The sequence below is a fragment of the Brassica napus genome, chromosome C8 (assembly GCF_020379485.1).
Source record: "Brassica napus cultivar Da-Ae chromosome C8, Da-Ae, whole genome shotgun sequence".
In the NCBI taxonomy this organism is placed as follows: Eukaryota; Viridiplantae; Streptophyta; class Magnoliopsida; order Brassicales; family Brassicaceae; genus Brassica; species Brassica napus.
The window spans coordinates 3093215-3115423 of record NC_063451.1 but is presented as its reverse complement, the minus strand read 5'-3'; the positions used below and the strand labels follow the sequence as shown (position 1 = coordinate 3115423).

The following is a 22209-nucleotide window of genomic DNA, read 5'->3' as shown; positions in this document are numbered from 1 at the left end:
AAAGCTAAAAATTGGAATTTTGGATCTTTAATAACAAACAGAGTAGTGGATTTTCAGATTTTAATATTTTAAAAAATTTATAATGTGAAATTAAATAGACTTATAAGCTATAACTAACTGGTGATATGTGGACGTGAAAGAGTGTCTTAATATTCTCTTTTTACATAATGGTTCTTTGGAAAAAAAGATAGGGGATTGCCTATTTCTCCGGAAAGAGAATGTGAATGTTCTGGTGGCCAGCGCGAATTAAATCCAGTTGGCTTCAAGTATTGGGGGCAAATTAAACTCCTTCAACTAATCACCATTGGACTAGCTCACACTGGCTAATGGCTCTTAGAATATTAACCTTAAAAGTTTTGCACAAGAATTGAAAACCAACTTTGGACTTGATATATTATGGTTTGGATTAGAATGTGTGAATTGAATTATGATACCAGAATAAATTAGATGCACTTCTAACATAAAATCAATTGTATTATAACTAGGCCTAATAATAACCAGTGGTTACGTGCCCTTCAAATTTTATTTTAATGTGATTAACTTAAAATTTTGATTTTAATAATTATCTCAATTTTAGAAAGCGCCCCATCTAAGGCAAATTTTTTTTATTACATCTGCGGTTAAAACTTATGCGTCAATGCTAATAAATAGATTGGTCTGTCTTTTTATATTTTATTTAAAACTAGGTGAAAATCCGCTTCAATGCGCAGAACGAAGATGCAAAATGAATATTATATATACAAATTACTTTTATATGTTATTATGTATTTTGTGTTCATTACTTATTATGAAATAATAAATATATTGTATAATTGAGAGGCAGGTAACTATTATGTATATAATTAAATTGGAATAATCACATAAATCAAAATAATCCTTCTTGTTTATTTAAATATTTTTTATTGGTAAATAAAAAAATCATTTTATTTATTTTATAAGTTATATAATTAAATTTAAATGTTACTGACATAGATATATAGTATATTTTATTATGGATATTTATTTATTGAGGTTTCCTACTCATATAATTTTATTAAAATTTGTATATTTGTTGTACCAAAAAAATTAAATCATTAATCACAAAACATATAGTGTGATATTTTTAATAATTTTAGTAATTTATAATAGTTCTTTAAAAATCAATGCAAATTTAAAAATTAAAATATTAAGGTCTCAATATTTTTACAATTAAATTTTTCAAATTAACAAATTAACATATTTATGTATTTGTATATGGTATATAGTTTAATTTTAATATATTATCATATATATATATATATATATATATTTAATATGAATATCTAGTAAATGAAACTTTTTATTCATATGATTTATGATCATTTGTATCTTTTTATAACAAAAAAAAAGTTAAACCATTGATCACAAATTTTTTAATGTGAGACTTTTAATAATATTAGTAATTTATAGTTATTTTAAAAAATTCAAAATATAACATATGAGAAAACCTTAGTTTTTTATGATATGATTAATGTGATTGTTTAGTTTCTTTAAAGAATATAAAATTAAATAAAACTGATGAAGGATACAAAAATTGTTATCAAAACTTTATTATGCAAAACTATTATTTATCATATATATGTTAATCATATTAGGTAATTACGTAGTTTTTAATTAAGAAAAGAAATGAGAATATTTTTTTGTACACTACTAATTAATTTTATATTTAAGGTAATAAAAAGTATAATATATGTTCAGATAAACCAACTAATTTTTCTAAAGATTCTAAGAATTATCTTAGAGCATCTCCAAACGAAACTCTATAACTTCAAATATAGAGTTTTTGCTCTCCAAAAAGAAACTTCATAACTTCAAATTTAGAGTTTTAAGTAGTGAAACTTCATATTTGGAGATTCACTACTCAAAACTCCAAATTTTAAATTTCATATTTTTATTTGCATTTTGATCCTTATAATTAATTACACATTACATTTATGATTCTTAAGTTTTTTTACATTTTTTCGTTTTATTCTTTAAAACTTTTGTATATCATAAATATTTCAAATTTATTTTAATAAATTCAAATTTTACACATAAAATTAAATAAAAAAAATTTAAATGAGATTTATAATATTTAAAACTAGAATTAGACAATAAGAATATTACAAAAGAAGCTTAATAAAAAAAACTTTTTAAAAAGATACATGAAGACACACAAATTTAAATATTACAACAACACTAATAGTCTACTAAATTTTCTTCGGAACCTCTATACTATTGTCCAAACAAATTTTGTGTAACCAAAGATAGAGCATTACAAAAATAATTTTATAGAATAATGTGGTATTTTGTTTGTAGTTTAATATTTAATTATGTACTTCTATTTATAATTTTTTTTTTATTTTAGTATAATATTTTATTAATTAATATTACTGTAATATTTTTATATATGTGCTAGTTATTTATAAAAATTGTATGGATTTATATTAGTTGTGACAAATATAAGGACCATAGTGTAAATTATAAGTAATTTTGAAGTTAAATTTGAAGTTTTGTTTTTGGAGAAAAACAACTTGAAACTTCAAATATAGAGTTTTGCAAACTCTAAAATAGAGACTCCTTTTGGAGATGCTCTTAATGATGACACGTGGCTACAAAAAAATGTTGTAATTCTCCTCAATTAATACATGAGAGATAAGAAATTATTTCCAACTTCTGATGTGTGTGACAGTATCTCTAGTAGGCCTGAGATTTTTATCCGAGATCCGGATTCGATCCGAGATTCGATCCGGATCCGATCCGAAAATCTTGATATCCGGGGGGGGGCAAATCCGAATCTGAATAGTAAAATATTGGATCCGTCAAAGCCGGATCCGGATCCGGATATCTTAATTTTTTAGTCCGGATCCGGATCCGTAATTTTTATTAATAACTATTTTAAAAATAGTAATATCTATATATAAAAATTAATTTTATTTAATATATTTTCATTTTTATAATAGTATATATAAATTTTATGTAAATTTTGTAATATTATACATATAAATAATTAAAAACATTATATATTTTTTAAAAAAAATTATTTTTAATATTTTATATATTAATATTATTTTTTTATTTATTTTAAGGATCCAAATCCGGATCCGGATATCCGCCGGATATTACAATTTTTAAAAGGATATCCGACACCCGGATATCCGAGAACGCCGGATCCGGATAAGGATAGTAAAATTATGGATCCGCCGGATAAGGATCCGGATCCGGATACCTTAAAATTGCCCGGATAACCGATCCGTCCCAGGCCTAATCTCTGGTACACATAACTTTGAATTGTCATATCTATGTCATATACTTGTTGACGGTGCAACAAGCAAATATAACTGTTTGAGCCGTTGGAGAATACATGTGTCAAATTCATGTTTCTTTGACTCAACCTCAAAGATGGGGTTATACTCTCAGGTCTGAGACACTCGTATTTAAAGACTAGCTTAGAGCCGCGAGCTAGACCCGTACCAAACTGCCTCCTCGGCTCTTCTCCAATCTAAAGGGCATGTGTGTGTTAATTGTGAATGTCATTAAGTGTTTTAACGAATATTTAGATATAGAGTTCGAAGATTTTCGTACTCGTACATCAGCATTTAGAATATATCAAGAATATGTCAGGGTAAAATATAGCTCTTTTTCCCTATAAAAAAAAGAGAGATATAACTCAAAGCGTATTTTGCAATCTTTTTGTTATGAAACATCACTCGCGATCATCAATTTGACGTGGGGAAACTCACATGCGACTGTCGTCGGTTCATCTGATTGCCAATGTATATTTTTGTATTGTATAAGAAAACTGATATTTTATAAAACGGGAAAATAAACATTGGCTGCGTTGAACAGAAACGTTATCAATTAAGAAAATAAGTGGGGCATTATATGATTAGTTTAGATTATTTGTCCACTGAAGTTTCCCACTATTCAAAACCTAAATATAATTGAAAGTTTCTATGACAGTATGATACGACATCTTCATTCGATATGAACTCACATGTTAAAATGGCAAAAAATAAAGTGCATTTGACAAGTGAGTGAACTACCTGACAAAAACCAAATATTACAAAAACCTAAAATATATCCCACTGTATTATCTTATTTATAGTGCCACTCCCACTCTCATATTTTGTGCATGCATCTCCGAGGCGCACCCTTAAAGCTTTTATATTAAAAAAAAAAAAAAAATACACCTTGTTTTGGTGTATAAATACAAGAAAAATCACCATAGCAATACACAATCAATCTACTCATCAATCATTTATTTCATCATCATGGATCGCAAAATCTTTTCGTATTGGTTTATTACCCACCTAGCAATCTTAAGCCTTCTCTTCAACGAGGTCGTCTCCTCGTTTCCTTCGGGATATAATGATGGTCCTAAAAATGATTATAACAATGGTTACAATAGTGGTTACAACAATGGTCATAATGGTGGTTATAACAATGGTCACGGTTCTCGCGGATACGATATGATTAGTAATCTCGACTATCGATTCTATGACCGGTCTTGTCCTCGTCTACAGATGATGGTTAAGTCCGGAGTTTGGCGAGCTTTTAAAGATGATTCTCGAATCGCTGCATCGCTTCTCCGTCTCCACTTCCACGATTGTTTTGTCAACGTAAGTTACGCAACGTTTTCATTTCATGCTTACACATATGTAACTGTGGATCATATATCAATCATACTCTATATATGACTATATGTATTATTTGGGACAAATATGACTATATGTATAAGAACATAAATACGGCGGAAACCTGAGAACTAAAAGGCTGGCCATTCAAATTATTTATGTACATAATATAATACACGTTACAGTGAAAACCGTTAGACTAAATGGCTAGTTACTCAAGACTCTATATAACTGTATTAAACATAATATTATTTTTTACTGATTTTTTGCATTTCATTATTAAACATATTATTTTTCTGTGATTGTGCAAAATAAATAATCAAATTGTGTTGTAGGGTTGTGATGGCTCAATCCTTTTAGATGATTCAGAGGATTTCAAAGGAGAGAAGAACGCTTTGCCAAACAGAAATTCGGTTCGTGGTTTCGACGTAATAGAAGACATCAAAACAGATATTGAGAGTGCTTGTCCCTTAACCGTTTCATGCGCAGATATAGTTGCTCTTGCAGCTAGAGAAGCCGTTGTTCTCGTACGTGTGATCTTGAAACCGCTAATATTAATCTAAAATTGAATCAAACTAATACATGCTATATATATTATGGATGTCGATTAGGGTAAATCATATATATGCCTGGTTTCTTATGTCATGTGCAGACCGGAGGGCCGTTCTGGCCGGTGCCGTTGGGGAGAAGGGACTCGTTGACGGCGAGTGAGCAAGCGGCGAATACGAATCTGCCCTCACCGTTTGAGCCGTTGGAAAATATAACAGCCAAGTTTGTGTCTCTTGGACTTGACTTCAAAGATGTTGTTGTCCTCTCAGGTTTGGTTACTTAACGTCGTATATACATCATACTATTATATATACGAGTGTCAAATCCAGCTAGCCCATTTCGTTTAGTTTAAAAGTGCATAATTAAAACGAAGGCTTTTATTTATAGAAGATGATTACTTTTTTTTTATCTTTTTTGCAAAATTAACTAATTTAAAATACTCACATATCAATATATTCCAGAAATAAATAAGCAAAACCGATTGTTTTGTATGTTCTGAAAATACAACAAAATAAAATAGTAAACCATCATTTTATTTATTTTAGTTCATCATTTGGCATATGCATCATTCTTTTAGACTTGCACTATTTTGTAATATGATTGATCTGATGATATACGTGTAGGAGCGCATACTATAGGATTTGCACAATGTTTCGTGTTCAAGCACCGGCTCTTCAACTTCAAGGGCTCAGGACAGCCTGACCCAAACCTAGCTGCCTCCTCAGATCTTCTCTCAAAGCTAACGGACACATGTCCTAATGTAGACTCATCTAACTCTAACCTTGCTCCTCTTGACGCAGCTAGTGTTGTCAAGTTCGACAATGCTTATTATGTGAACCTCATGAACAACGTTGGACTGCTTGATTCCGATCAAATCCTTATGTCGGATTCCAACGCAGCTGCTTTGGTGAAGTCGTACAGCGAGAATCCGTACTTGTTCTCGGGAGATTTCGCGGTTTCAATGGTTAAAATGGGGAATATTGGAGTTATGACCGGAAGTGATGGAGTGATTAGAGCAAGGTGTGGATTTCCAGGTTAAGTTATATGGACCACTTTGAACGTAAACACTCGATCCAAATCAATCTATAACATACGTAGAACTAATCTAGCTTTAAAAACTATGAATATAATCATATAGACCAATGTCAATGAATAAAGTATGTTCATATATGGTGTAAAATCAGCCTTTTGTACATATGATGGATCACATAGACAAAAAATACTTGGAGTTGTATGTGTGTTTGTGTGTAGTGGAATATGCCTTTGTCGTGTTTCAAATAAAAAAGGAATATGTATTTGTCTTTGTATTTTACTAGTACTTGTATCCTAAAAATCAAACTCTCTCACTTGTTGTATAACAAATATGAAATAGTCTTTAATTAGTTCTCGAAATTTATATTGTCTTCGATTTGGTTCTATCTAATGGTTATACCGCCAAAGTCCTAGACTCATAGCAAACCATATACTTCAGGAATCCTTTTCTTTTCCGATTTGTTACATATATTTCTTTAAACTAAGAATATCTAATGGTTATACCGCCAAAGTCCTAGACTCATAGCAAACCATATACTTCAGGAATCCTTTTCTTTTCCGATTTGTTACATATATTTCTTTAAACTAAGAATATCTAATGGTTATACCGCCAAAGTCCTAGACTCATAGCAAACCATATACTTCAGGAATCCTTTTCTTTTCCGATTTGTTACATATATTTCTTTAAACTAAGAATCGAAGAATTACGTGTATACACATACTATCTTTCACAACAACCAAACATCTAAACGTGAAAAGGAAAAATAGAACACGTTGGACATAGCTGGAGTCTTCAAAATTAATAAAATTCTTAATTAAATACAGCTTGTTTTTAAAAGAAACGAAGAACAATTAAATACAACTCGTTTTTAAAAGAAACGAACAAACTAATTGTTGTAACGTACCTGAGAAGGAACAGGTGAATAAAAACGATGTAACTATGACACAGATATTTAACGTGGTTTACCCTTAGAGTTACGTCTACGGGCAGATCTTATAATTAGAGGCGATATTGAGCTTACAGAATGCAAGTTTGGGGTTATTTCGAATATAAGATATATATAATAGCATCTCACATCTAAAACCCTAGTCTAAACGGACTAATGGGGCCCACGATTAGATGTAAAATTCATAATAACTTTATGCAATGCTCTTGATGCAACCGGGTCGGTATGATGTACGTGATGTAACAACTATCACCTAAATATAACATCCAGATTCAAGGCACATCAACAAATCTCCACTTTGACTTGAATCCTCCCAATAACAGATGTACCAGATTTACCTTCAAGTGCCAAATGTACCATATGCGCTTCTCTGCGCCAGATGTACCATCGTCCTCTTTGCCTTAGATGTCCCTTCGGATCAGATATGATGCTAAGACGAACCAGACGCCCTTTAACAACCAGATGCTGAACGAGAGCCAGACGTTCGTCATCAACCAGATGTCCCGACAGACCAGATGTCCCGACAGACCAGATGTCCTAATGGACCAGACGTCCCAATGGGTCAGATGTCCCAACGGACCATACGCTCCAACGGGCTAGATGTCCCAACGGACCAGACGCCCCAACGGACCAGATGCCCCAACGGGCCAGATGTCCTTTCGGACCAGATGCCTCAACGGGCCAGATGTCCTTTCAGACCAGATGCCCCAACGGGCCAGATGTCCTTTCGGACCAGATGCCCCAACGGGCTAAATCATATACATGGTGAGATGAACATTCGCAGTGCACGGAATACTGATAGGATCACCTGAAGACATCACGAACCTTGTCAACACTTCATTAATGTAGGTTTTCTGTGACAAGAACAACTTCTTCTCCCTATTTCTGAAGATATCCATCTCTAAAATCTTCTTTGTTGCACCCAAATCCTTCATCTCAACTTCAAAACACAGAAGCTCCAACTTCTCGATGTCACACATCTTCTCTTCAGCTATCAACATGTCATCCACGTAGAATACCTAGATGAACGTCGCATCCTTCAACTTACTCACGTAGACACACCAATCAAAAAGACTTTGTAGCCCAACTTTATTATATATCTGTCAGATTTCTTGTACCATTGTCTGGGAGACTGCTTAAGTCCACAAAGTGACTTCTGAAGCTTACACACATAGTCTTCTTTTCCAGAAACTCGAAAACCATCCGACTGAGTTATATATATATCTTCTCTATCTCTCCATGAAGAAACACAGTCTTCACATCAAGTTGCTCAAGCTCCAAGTCGTGACGTGCTACCAGCGCTAGCAACACTCTGATGAAAGTATGTCTAACCACCGATGAGAATATCTCATTGTAGCCCACTTCCTCTCTCTGACTGATATCTCTTGCAACAACCCGAGCTTTATACTTAACTCCTTCTGCCGGTCATGCTCCATCTATAATCTTGAAGACCCACTTGTATGTAACATTCCTTCTCCCCGATGGTAATGTGATCAGATCTCATGTATGATTTTTCTGATGAGACTCCACGTCTCTCGTTGCAACATGTCGTTTCTCAGACTCGGTACTAGAAACATCTTTCATGTAAATGGATGACGGATTCACTTCTTCTACAACCTGAAATGCATAACCCACCATATCATCAAAATGATATCTCTCTGGTGGTCTGACATCAACCCTTCTTGGTCGATCCTTCGTGATGCTACACTCTGTAGCATCTGGCGGTTGAGTCTCTGTAGACTCCAACTGAACATCTTCTACACACTCCTCTTGATTTTCTGTGTGTTCCTTCACATCGATCACTTCATGATCATCTTGCAGCTCCACCTATTTATCAGTGCTATCTTTCTCTTCTTCTTAACTGGACCCTGAGCTTCTAACCATGGATGATTCATCGAAGACAACATTCCTACTTAGAACCACTTGGTTTTCTGATGGAGTCTAGACCCTGAATCCTTTGACCCCATCACCATAGCCTATAAACACTCTTAAAATTGAATATTTCGCAGATCTTCATGACCACATCTCGAAAGGTATCCTGCACTCGATGCCTGTGTGGGGACTAAAATTTATCAAGTAGAAAGTCGTATTAACTGCTTCAGCCCAAAACCGCTTCTCCAAATCAGCACTCGAGAGCACATCGCTCTCTCTAGCATTATCTGGTTTATCTGTTTTGCAACACCATCCCGCTGTGGTGTTCCCATGTCTGTAAGATCTGTGGCAAATGTTGCATCCTTACAAAACTGTTTGAACTCTTTCAAGCAGAATTCCAAACCAATACCAGAATGAAGCAGATCTTGCTTCGACAGATGTTGCATCCCACGATCATCTATATGTCCAAACCTCATATGCCATAGCCTAGTTATATCTTCCTCTGTGATCTCTAGTGATGCAACATTTTCTGAACCGGTAACCGTTGTACCCTTTAGCAAATACAGAGTACCGTTCATAAAACCCTTCATAATCACATCAGAACCCTTGTAGACATTCATAACTCCATTGTCACCCGAATATTTAAACCCTCTACTGTCCAGAAGACTCACGGATATCAATTTTTTTTGTCATTGATGGAACATGCCTAACCTTGTTCAATATGCAGAATCTACCATCATGTGTCCTGAGCTTGATTGAGCCGATCCAAGCAATCTTGCAGGCAAAATCGTTTACCATCTTAATCTTGCTGTAAAGTGCCTCTGTGTACTAAAGAAAACACTCTATCCTCGGTGTCATATGGTAGGATGCTCATGTGTCAAGAACCCACACATCAGAAGAGTGTGTGTGTCCGTGCACAACAAGAGTGATGTCGTCGTCAGACTTGGTTTCATCCTCGGCTACTGCAACAGACCTAAACTGCTGCTCCTTCATCTTGGGAAGCTGACTTCCAATGTCCCTTCTCTTTGCAATAGTTTCAAATATTATATGGTTTAAGACTCTTTGGGAACGACTTCCAATCTTTTGAAGTCCTTCTATTCCCATGTCCCTTCACACCACTCATAAACAATTATGATGCTTGATTGTCTGTCCCTGAGCTGGATGCCTTATGGTGCAATTCCCGACTATGAAGCACCAACCTAACTTCTTTCAGTTTCACTGTATCTTTGCCAATAATGAACGATTGCAAGAAGTTCTCAGAGGAGTTTGGCAGAGATACCAAGATGATTAGTGTCGCATTTTCATCATCCACCTTAACATCGATGTTACGCAGGCTCCAGTAATGTCAAATTTAACTTGTCAAGATAGTCGTTAAGGTCAATACCTTCTTGCATACGCAAGGCGAAGAGGTGTTGCATCAGAAGTAGCTAATTCGTTAGAGATTTTGTCATGTACAAACTCTCCAACTTCTGCCACAAACTAGCAGCCATTTTCTCATCCGACACTTCGATGATTATCTCGTCTTCTAGACAGAATAAAATTGTTGAGAACGCATTCTCTTCCAGAGCCTCCAAATCAGCTGCTTCAGAATTTTTATTTGACAATGGTCCCTAGATGCCTTGTTGCTTAAGCAACGCCTGCATCTTGATCTGCCAAAGACTGAAGCTATTTCTCCCATTAAACTTCTCGATCTTCGTGATTATTTCAGACATTGCGATATTGGGTTTACAAAGTACAAGTTTATGGTTACTTCGAATACAAGATATATATAATAGCATCTCACATCTAAACCCTAAGCCCACGATCAAATATAACATTTATAATAACTTGATGCAACGCGCTTAACGCAACCGAATCAGTATGATGTACGTGCATCACCTAGATGTAACATCCAGATTCAAAGCACATCAATATTAATCATGAAAATACATACTTGAAAAAGAAATACATATTTATCAGTCCCCAGTTCAAACAAATCAAATTTCAAGTATCTCAACATTAATTTCAGAATTGTTTTTTTGGTAAACTGTTAAATTTAATACCAGAATTGATTGCATATATCTATCAGAGAAATACGTTTCTATGAGTTAAAAAGAAGCAATTAAGCATTAAATGATGGCATGAATTTCTAACAAATCCAAATGGAAGCAACCAACTTTTTAGGTATTGCTTGTTGATTACTGGTTGGAGAACATTAATTTAAAATCATTAAATTTCCTCCAACGACTTCAAGAGATTATTAAGAGAGAGTTAGTGGAAAAATGAAAAATATATACATCATATACATATATAAGTCCAAAGAAAAATACATCACTTAAGGTGATTTTAAATGTTTTCAATCTATTATTACATATACACATCATCTAGTGGTTAGGTTACACACATCATCTTGTTAGATTACAAGAACACACATCCAAGAAAATATAAACTAAAAATACCGAATTTAATTAGACTTATAAACTTAAAGGTAGCTGCCAAAAGAACATAAATGAGATATAGTCATTGCAAGTTTGATCAATCTTACTTTCTTTATTTACAAAAAAAGTTTGATCAATTTTAAATTATGTTTAAGAAAGTAGCTAGCACATATTTTTTTTTACGAGCTTAATATTTTACACATATATATACATATATATAATCGTGATATCTTGAACCAAGGTCGAAATCCCATTGATCTTTGAGTTCTGATTTCTAAACTGATGGTGAATATTTCAACATTAGAATTGGTTGTTATTGGCTCAAATTTAAATTTTATTTATCAACATTTTAAAGTAATAATTTTTTTTTAAAGTAATAACTCACTAAACATGTTTATTTGTGTCCAATAACATTGGTTTAACTGGTTTAAAATTCAGAATTTGTTATAAAAATTGGTTATAACGTTTTTTTTAACCACAGTTATAACGTTATTTAAACCGGAACAAAATATACAATTCATCATAATATTTTTGTTTCAAAATCTGTATTAATCTCTTTCTGTCCGTAGGCACACACACATGTATACAATATTCAGTAGTATGCCAAAACATAGGAGTATTTCTACAATGTTACATACTTAATCATCCTTAATCATACTCACCAACTGTTATCTATAATTTGTTTACTTCAAAGATTCTGCTACAGCATTCAATTGAATTTAACCAAAAGATGCAACCCAAAAAATGATCTCACCACCGTTGAAAAAAACGACCTTATTAAAAAAAAAAAAAAAAAACAGATCGTAAGTTTAACAAAACGTAATAAATTAAGACAATAAATACGTGGCAGAAAAATGATCTCATCACTACCCCCATTTTCAGATTCAAAATTCAATTTCTTTAACTGTTTCACTTCTCATGTGATCTATTTGCTCTCTATCTCTCTTCTCTACACTCTCTAAAAATCAGAACTTTGATAGATAGCATTACTCTGTTTCTTCAACAAAGTTACTTCCTTTTCTTTCGCCGGAGATCATGGGAGGCTGCACCTCCAAACCCTCTACCTCCGGCAGACCTGATAACCCTTTCTTCCCCGGCAACGACTATCCCCTAATTGACAATCCCACCCCTTCAGCATCAAAGGCCTCTCCTTTCTTCCCCTTCTACACTCCTAGCCCTGCCCGCCACCGCCGCAACAAGAGCCGTGACGTCACCGGCGGAGAGAGCAAGAGCGTGACGAGCACGCCGCTCCGTCAATTACGGCGCGCGTTCAACCCTCCCTCTCCGGCGAAACACATCCGCGCGGCGCTACGGCGGAGGAAGGGCAAAAAGGAAGCTGCTTTATCGGCGGAAGCGACGGAGGCTCCGCCGCAGGAGGAGGGAGAGGAGCTAGGGCTGGACAAAAGGTTTGGTTTTGCAAAGGATTTCCACAGTAGAGTGGAGTTGGGGGATGAGATTGGTCGAGGGCATTTTGGGTATACTTGCTCTGCTAAGTTCAGGAAAGGTGAGCTCAAAGGTCAAGTGGTTGCTGTTAAGATCATCCCCAAATCTAAGGTAAAAAAAAAAATAAACCCTTTCTTTTTTTTGATGATTGCATACTCCAAAACATAATTTTCTTATGATTCATTGTGTGGTTAGATGACAAGTGCAATAGCTATAGAAGATGTGAGAAGGGAAGTGAAGATTCTACAGGCTTTATCTGGACATAAGAATCTGGTTCAGTTCTATGATGCATTTGAGGACAATGCTAACGTCTACATTGCCATGGAGTAAGCAAACTTTTGTTACCAGATGAATCAGTTAGATTTAAAGAATTAAAGTAACTTGAATTTTGCAGGCTATGTGAAGGCGGTGAACTACTTGACAGAATCCTAGCAAGGTGTGTGCTATTTTAAGTTTAAAGCATTTGGAAACATATGGTTAGAGATTGGTTCTGAAGTTTCATATTGTTTTTTTGTAGGGGAGGGAAGTACTCAGAGGATGATGCAAAACCAGTGATTATACAAATACTAAACGTTGTAGCTTTTTGTCATCTCCAAGGAGTTGTTCATAGAGATCTTAAACCAGAGGTGAGGCACAGTTTTTTTTGTAAACCAGAAAGAAGATTATCTCTTTAATGTTTTCTTTGATCATCAGAACTTCTTGTACACTTCCAAGGAGGAGAACTCTCAGCTTAAAGCCATAGACTTTGGCTTGTCAGATTTTGTCAAACCAGGTTCATAATCATATTTCACTATGTCAACTACTCTCTCCGTTTCATTTTATATATATTTCTTAAGTTTTTTCACACAGATTAAAAAATCATTAAATTTCATCTTTTACCCCTAGTTAATACATTGTTTTGTTTGATTATGTTTATTAAGGAGCTAAAAGAATAGCCAGAAAATTGGAAAAATTAGCAATTAAATGCATTGAAAACATACATTGAAAATGAAAAATTTTAAACTCTAGAACGACAATTTTGTCAAACCAGGTTCATAATCATATTTCACTATGTCAACTACTCTCTCCGTTTCATTTTATATATATTTCTTAAGTTTTTTCACACAGATTAAGAAATCATTAAATTTCATCTTTTACCCCTAGTTAATACATTATTTTGTTTGATTATGTTTATTAAGGAGCTAAAAGAATAGCCAGAAAATTGGAAAAATTAGCAATTAAATGCATTGAAAACATACATTTAAAATGAATAGAACGACAATTAATCTGCAAAGCAGGGAGTATTTCTTTTTTTATTATGGTTAATAAACTAAAAAATGGTCTGTTGTGTTCTTTAATTTGAAAAAGATGAGAGACTCAACGATATAGTTGGAAGTGCATACTACGTAGCTCCTGAAGTTCTACACAGATCATACACAACAGAAGCAGATGTATGGAGCATTGGAGTCATAGCATACATTCTACTATGTGGCAGCCGTCCGTTTTGGGCAAGAACAGAATCCGGAATCTTCAGAGCTGTTCTTAAAGCTGACCCTAGTTTCGATGAAGCTCCTTGGCCCTTCTTGTCCTCTGAAGCTAAAGATTTTGTTAAGCGGTTATTGTTTAAGGATCCCCGGAGAAGAATGTCAGCTTCCCAAGCCTTGAGTCAGTTCATTTTTAAACCTCACAAGCTCTTTATTTATAGATATAATATTTTTTCTCTTTTGGTAGTCACAGTTCGTTTTTTATATTTTATACAGTGCATCCTTGGATCCGTGGTTATGATAGGGACATGAATATACCTTTTGATATCCTCATCTTTAGGCAGATAAAGGCCTACTTGCGATCTTCTTCATTGCGCAAAGCTGCTTTGAGGGTATGTTTTTAAGCACTGAAGAACATTGTCTGAAGACTAGTTTCTGACCATTGTGTTCTTTCTTTCTACAGGCATTGTCCAAGACACTAATCACTGATGAGATTATTTACCTGAAAACTCAATTTTCTTTCCTCTCACCGAACAAAGATGGCTTCATCACTTTGGGAAGCATTAGATCGTCACTCTCAAGCAATGCCACAGATGAAATGAAGGAGACTCGAATCCCAGAGTTTCTTGCTTTGGTAAGAAACGTTTAGTAGATACTATAAACGGTTTTGGTTGTAACGCCTCTTATCAATGACTTGTCATTTGTACAGCTAAATGGACTTCAACACAGAGGAATGGACTTTGCAGAGTTTTGTGCAGCGGCAATAAACGTTCATCAGCACGAGTCGCTTGATTGTTGGGAAGAGAGCATTCGTCATGCTTATGAGCTATTTGAAAGGAATGGAAACAGAGCTATCGTTATTGAAGAACTCGCATCTGTAAGCTAAGCAGTGTTTGCTTTCTTTGCCTATTAAAGATGACAACATGTTGTTTTCTGAGTATGCAGGAACTTGGGGTTGGACCAGCTATAACAGTACATTCGGTTCTACATGATTGGATAAGACACACAGATGGGAAGCTGAGCTTCTTTGGGTTTGCTAAACTCTTACATGGTGTCTCTGTTCGGCCCTCGGTGAAAACTACACGGTGAAGAACCAACACACTGACAAAGCCAAAAGAGAGGATGTCAAGAGCTTTACTTTGATTCTTTGGATCAGTAGTGAGCATTGTAAAAGGGAATATAAAGTTTCCTAAAAGAGAAGTTGTACGAAGACTTGTTGTAATAAAAATAGTAACCACAGTGACTCTCACTCTCTGTGTGAAGTCAAGAGAAAGATAAAAGAGGGAATTTTACCCACAGTGACTCTCACTCTCTTTGTGTCTCTGTTGAGTCGGTTTATCTCCAAACACACATCCAGCAGAAATATACAAAAAGGCATTCATTGATTAATGAAAGAATCATGTGAGATTTTGGACTACAAAAAGAACATAATATTGAACTAAAGAATAATACAAACTCAAACTCTTATCAGTACCGAAGCTTGAACATGTTTGAGTTGTATCAGTTTGGTCTCATCTGAGAGGCAGACCTCATCCAAGATCAAACAAGACTTTCCTCAAATTACATACTAACACGTGGTAACTCGTAAATTTGCTGCAACAATAACTGTTGTGACGGACGTGAGAAGGAATAGATGCGGAAACAGATGAATAAAAGCGATGTAACTACGACACAGATATTTAACGTGGTTCACCACTAGAGGTACGTCTACGGGCAAAGAGAGATCTTATTATTGGAGGCGATATTGAGCTTACAAAGTGCAAGTTTAAAGTTACTTCGAATACAAGATATATATAGTAGCATCACGTATCTAAAACCCTAGACTTTATGGACTCATGGGTCTAAGCCCACGATCAGATGTAACATCCATAATAACTTGATGCAACGCTCTTGATGCAACCGAGTCGGTATGATGTACATGATGTAATCTATCACCTAGATGTAACATCCAGATTCAAGGCATATCAACAAATCTCCACATTGACTTGAATCCTCCCAATAACAGATGTACCAGATGCACCTTCAAGTGCCAGATGTACCAGATGCGTGTCTCTGCACCAGATGTACCAGATGCGCCATCAGCGCTAAATGTACCATATGCACTTTCAAATGCCCGATGCACCATCAACGCCCGATGTACCAAATGCGTTCTTCAAACGCCAAATGTACCATCGCTCTTTTTGCCTCAGATGTCCCTTCGGACCAGATGTGTTGCTATGACAAACCAGACACCCTTTAACGGCCAGATGCTCAACTAGAGGCAGACGTTCGTCATCAGCCGGATGTCCCAACGGACCAGATGTCCCAACGGACCAGATGTCCCAACAGACTAGATGCCCCAACGGGCCAGATGTTCCAACGGACCAGATGTCCCAACGGACCAGACGTCCCAACGGACTAGATGCCCCAACGGGCCAGATGTCCCAACGGACCAAACGCCCCAACGGGCCAGATGTCCTTGCGGACCAGATGCCCCAACGGGCCAGAAGTCCTTGCGGACCAGATGCCCCGACGGGCATGATGCCTCAACGGGCCAGATGCCCCAACGGGCTAAACCATATACATGGTGAGATGATCATTTGCAGTGCACAAAGTACTGATATGTTCACCTGAAGACATCACGAACCTTGTCAACACCTCATTAATATAGGCCTTCTGTGACAAGAACTCCTTCTCCCTATCTCTGAAGATCTCCATCCCTAGAATCTTCTTTGCTGCACCCAAGTCCTTCATCTCAACTTCAGAACCCAGAAGCTTCAGCTTCTCGATGTCACACTTCTCTTCAGCTAACAACATGTCATCCACGTAGAGTACCAAACATATGAATGTTGCATCCTTCAACTTACTCACGCAGACACACCAATCATAAGGACTTTTGATGTACCCCAACTTGATTATATATCTGTTTAATCTCTTGTACCATCCTCTGAGAGCCTGCTTAAATCCACAAAGTGACTTATGAAGCGTACACACATAGTCATTTTTTTCAGGAACTCGACAACCATCTGGCTGAGTCATGTATATCTCCTCTAGCTCTCCATGAAGAAACACTGTCTTCACATCAAATTGCTCAAGCTCCAAGTCCTGGCGTGCTACCAGCGCTAGCAACACTCTGATGAAAGTATCTCTGACCACAGGTGAGAACATCTCATTGTAGTCTACTCCCTCTCTCTGGCTGAACCCTCTTGCAACAACCCGAGCTTTATACTTAACTCCTTCTGCCAGTGATGCTCCATCCTTAATCTTGAAGACCCACTTGCATGTAACATCCCTTCTCCCCGATGGTAATGTGACCAGATCCCATGTATGATTCTTCTAATGAAACTCCACGTCTCTTGTTGCAACATGCCGTTTCTCAGACTCGGGACTAGAAACAACTTCCATGTAAGTGGATGACGCATCCACTTCCTCTGCAACCTAAAGTGCATAACCCACCATATCATCAAAGTGATATCTCTTTGGTGGCCTTACATCAACCCTTCTTGGTCGATCTTTCACGATGCTACGCTCTGTAACATCAAGCGGTTGAATCTTCGTAGATCCAACTGAACATCTTCTACACGCTCCACTTGATTTTCTGTGTGTGCCTGCACATCGATCACTTCATGATCATCTTGCAGCTCCACCTGTTTATCAATGCTACCCTTTTCTACTTCTGAACTTGACCTGAGCTTCTAACCATAGATGCTTCATCGAAGACACCATTCCTGCTTAGAACCATTCCGTTTTCTGATGGAGACCAGACCATGTATCTCTTGATTCCATCACCGTAGCCCATAAATACTCTTAAAAGTGAATATTCAGCAGATCTATCTGACCACATGTAACACCCCCGAACCGTCCTAGGCATAGGTCAACCCACCGGCCAACAATCAAACAAGAACATGACCGACGGACGACCCACACCAAAAGTTGGAGATGAAAGGCCAACCGGCCAGCCAACAATCAAACAAGAACATGACTGACCGTCCAACCCAACACCATGGTCCAGAAGCGCTACGTGACGGGTTAGGGACGATCCGGCCAGAGTCACAAAATTTACTCCACGACCTCGACCAGTTCGTCCACTAACACGTCCCGCTGCGTCAAGGCACAAGGCTTGGCAACCCGTACCTAGAGTTAGCGTTTTCCGTTAGATCGAGGCCTAAAGCTTTTCAACCCGTACCACGACCTAACGTTGTGTTAGACCGGACTAGTCAAATATCAGAATACTCATGAAGCGCATATAAAACAATTACTTTTATTGATTTAAGAAATATTCATACATTGAATAATTCAAGACTAGGCCCGGCCTAATGCCAAATCGAGTCAACATAACACAATTCACAATACCGTTTACAAAAGGCATGAAAATCTACACCGGCGGTCCTAACGTCCAGCACCATGCTATCCAATCATCCTTACCTAAAGCGACCTGCAAAAAGGACAACGGAGTTGGATGAGTAATCTAGTATTACTCAATGAGCTGGCGGCATCTACCCGCAACCTAGACTCTAACCCAGACAACCCAAAATAACAATCAATCTAGCCCTAGCATGCAATATAAGCTAAGGCTAAGCAAACCGTTACTAAGTTAGACTTGGCCTCCTGCCATAATCTAACTTCAAGTAACGGGAACCTGCATTTAAACAAGTCAACAACCAATCCCTAGTTAACCATATATACGCTTGAGTTCAGTACTCATGTAGTGTTAGACACTTAGACTATACAAGTATCATGAGCCGGTCGACCAACAATCAAACAAGAACATGATCGGCCAACCAATGATACCGCATAGCTTTAATATCCACCACCCTTCACAAGTAATCCCTCAAACACATACAGGCCAACGTCAGGCCTACACTAACAAAATACACACCAAGCCTAATCCGGTACCTAAGCCAGACTTAGGACTTAATGTCAGAACCTGCAAACAAAGCAATCAACAACCACAACCACAACAATAATAAGATAGTAACTACCAATGACTCGATCTTACTCGTAACACCGTATATCGGTGCTACATTAACTCGAGGGTTCCATAACCCTCTACGACACACTAACACAACACTCTAACCTGGGCCCTGGTGACTTCGTGTTCCTCCTCTCTATCGGCAATATCCTATCTCCCTACCACAAAGGCCAAAAGAAGGAACTTTCAACCGACCGCGGCCCACAGTCCTTCGGGTCACCGCGCGACAGCCCACAGTCCTTCGGGTCACTGCCACATTACACCGTCGTGTAATCACTCAGCCATAGGCCATGACCCCGTCTATCTGAGTCTTCCCGATCCAACGAATAAGGGGTTTCCTTGAACCCGCTGAATACGAGGGCGAGGAAACACTAGTCCACCCCAAAACATACCTAGCATGGGCGGGTTTCGCACCTGCTGTCGGCATAACACACACTCGACACAAGACTCCAACCCAAAACTAAACAATATATAGGAGTCTACGAAAATATCAACTAATACTCGTAGTCCAGCCTATATGGCATAGGACCCGTAGTATCAACATCACAACCATGAGATCGGCCTATATGGCCAAGATCCCTAAACAACAATATTATCACTAAACAACTCAACCAGTTAGTCACTCCCTTACCAAGAGATGACTAACCTTATTCAACAAGATTAATTAAACGAACAAGCATTTAATTAAATCTACTCAATCAATCTACTCAATCAAACCGTTACCCAGATAATTCGGCCTCATGCTACGACACTATCTTTAAAGATAACGGGAATCTGCACTCAACCATATCAACACGCAAGAATATAAACCATGATGCATCCTAGTCCTAGTCAGGTTATTATCTCAGTCTTAATTCCATTTCATCTCAGCTAGCCCGTGCTAAACTGAGTCCGGTTTAATAAATAACCCCAAGGACTCTACCATGCAAGAATGTGAGCATTCTACTCTATATGAATACTCGATCTTACCTAAGTTCCAAGTGGAACTCAAACAAAACCAACTCACAGAACTACCCTAAATTCCAAGTGGAATTCAAACAAGCCAACTCACAGTGTTCTAGGCGAGAAGTAGCTGGTTGATCGGAGAGGACTTAGCCAAAACCCAAGGGACGACTTGACTGGACTGGACTGAACTGATCTTGACTTGGACAGAACCTCGGCTTCACCATGAAGAAACTGACAAGCCTCGACAGACTGATCTGGACTCGGACAGAACCTCCTTTAGCTTCTGGACAGTTCTTCGGACTTCCCGGCGGAGTATCGAGCAGAACTTCGACTGATCTGAACCCGTAGAACTGAACTAACTCCGGACAGCATCTCCACTTGATCAACAAAGGAACTGAGTGCCCTGGACGAATTCAGTTGGACAGAACCGTCCCTAGGCGCTGACTCGAAATCAGTAGAGAACTGACCTCGAAAACTCTCTAAAATTCTCGAAATAGCTCGGAATCACTTGCTTTCTTTTTCTACTTCTCTCTCACGTTTTTAACTTGGTTTGGACAGGTCTGGATGTGAAGAAATGAGCTGGGGTCGTGGGGTATTTATAGGAGACACCAGCCAATCAGCTTCAGGTTGGTGGCAGCCCGTGTGTCGCTTCGCATGGCTCCGGACGCATGCGCGGCGGCACCTCGTGCTCCACATGTCAGGCTGCATGTCCAGGACACATGCAGGACGCCACCACTCCTCCCAAATGTCAGGATGCATGCCTGGAGTGCATGCAAGAAGCCACACCAGTACACACATGTCGATCAGCATGCTTCGGTTGCATGCGCGGAGACACCTCGTGCTTGGTCGATCCACCTCGTGCTTCTACATGTCAGGCTGCATGTACAGCTTCCATGCACGGCGACACCTCGAGCTTCTGGAGACACTCAGCTTGTTAGATGCTTGACACCACGTTCTGAACCCATGCAACAAGCCACCTCGGGCTTCTCGGTCGGTTTATGCGATTTTTTACCCTTCCGGCAAATTTCTGACCCGTGATCAATCCCGAATATTTTTCCGCTCCCGTTCTGATGCTCTAAATATTTTTAATAGACTCCAGATGAATTCTGATATCCTGTAAAAATATTTCCCGAGCCTCCGGCTTCCTCGAAGAATTCCATAATACCGAAATTAGGGTTTTCGCCCAATTTCAGGTTTTCCCGTCGTGCTTCGATCCCGTCGTGCTTGCTTCCCGTCGTGCTTAATTCCCATCCTGCTTCCAACTTATGATGTCTCCAGAATAATATTTTACTGATATGAAGATTTTCCAAGAAAACTTCGTGATGAAGAAACGTCGGTCTTCAAAAACGTCGAGCTTCTAAACTGTCGTGCTTCCAAAATTGTTATGCTTCCAAAACGTCCGTCTGATCAATCTAAGACATCTTCTAACTATGGTCGAGCAACTTATTCGACTCATAGTTCACCCATGATCACTTCTTCGACCACCTCGTTCTTCGAAATTTCCCGATCGATCTTTACCGCCCACGATTCGACCACCACAAAGACACTCGACCATTCTCTCTTTTTTTTTTTTTTTTTTTTTTTTTTTGAACGGGTTTCTACACCACACCTCAGAAGGTATCCTCCACTCGATGCATGTGTGGGAAACAAGATTTATCAAGTAGCAAGCCATGTTAACTGCTTCAGCCCAAAACCGCTTCTCCAAACCAGCACTCGAGAGCATGCACATCGCTCTCTCTAGCATTATCTGGTTTATCCATTTTGCAACACCATCCCGATGTGGTGTTCCCCTGTTTGTAAGATGCTTGGCAGATGTTGCATCCTTACAAAACTGTTTAAACTCTTCCGAGTAGAGTTCCAAACCAATATCAGAATGAAACATATCTTGCTTCGGCAGATGCTGCATCCCACGCTCACCCATATGTACAAGCCTCATATGCCATAGCTTAGTCATAT

General features: G+C 37.7%; 2 protein-coding genes across 2 annotated transcripts; both read left to right on the top strand.

The window, feature by feature from the left end:
- The first annotated feature begins 4121 nt into the window (after positions 1–4121).
- Positions 4122–6529, top strand: LOC106423840 (peroxidase 10-like). The gene is made up of 4 exons (XM_013864597.3): positions 4122–4619; positions 4970–5161; positions 5287–5452; positions 5807–6529. Exons 1-4 carry the CDS (start codon positions 4272–4274, stop codon positions 6220–6222), a joined length of 1122 nt encoding a protein of 373 aa, XP_013720051.1. The 5' UTR covers positions 4122–4271; the 3' UTR covers positions 6223–6529.
- Positions 6530–12298: 5769 nt separating this feature from the next.
- Positions 12299–15659, top strand: LOC106423788 (CDPK-related kinase 8). Its single transcript, XM_013864548.3, has 10 exons — positions 12299–13005; positions 13090–13220; positions 13289–13330; positions 13412–13520; positions 13588–13666; positions 14242–14538; positions 14634–14749; positions 14821–14991; positions 15067–15234; positions 15303–15659. Exons 1-10 carry the CDS (start codon positions 12487–12489, stop codon positions 15444–15446), a joined length of 1776 nt encoding a protein of 591 aa, XP_013720002.2. The 5' UTR covers positions 12299–12486; the 3' UTR covers positions 15447–15659.
- The last annotated feature ends 6550 nt before the right edge of the window (positions 15660–22209 follow it).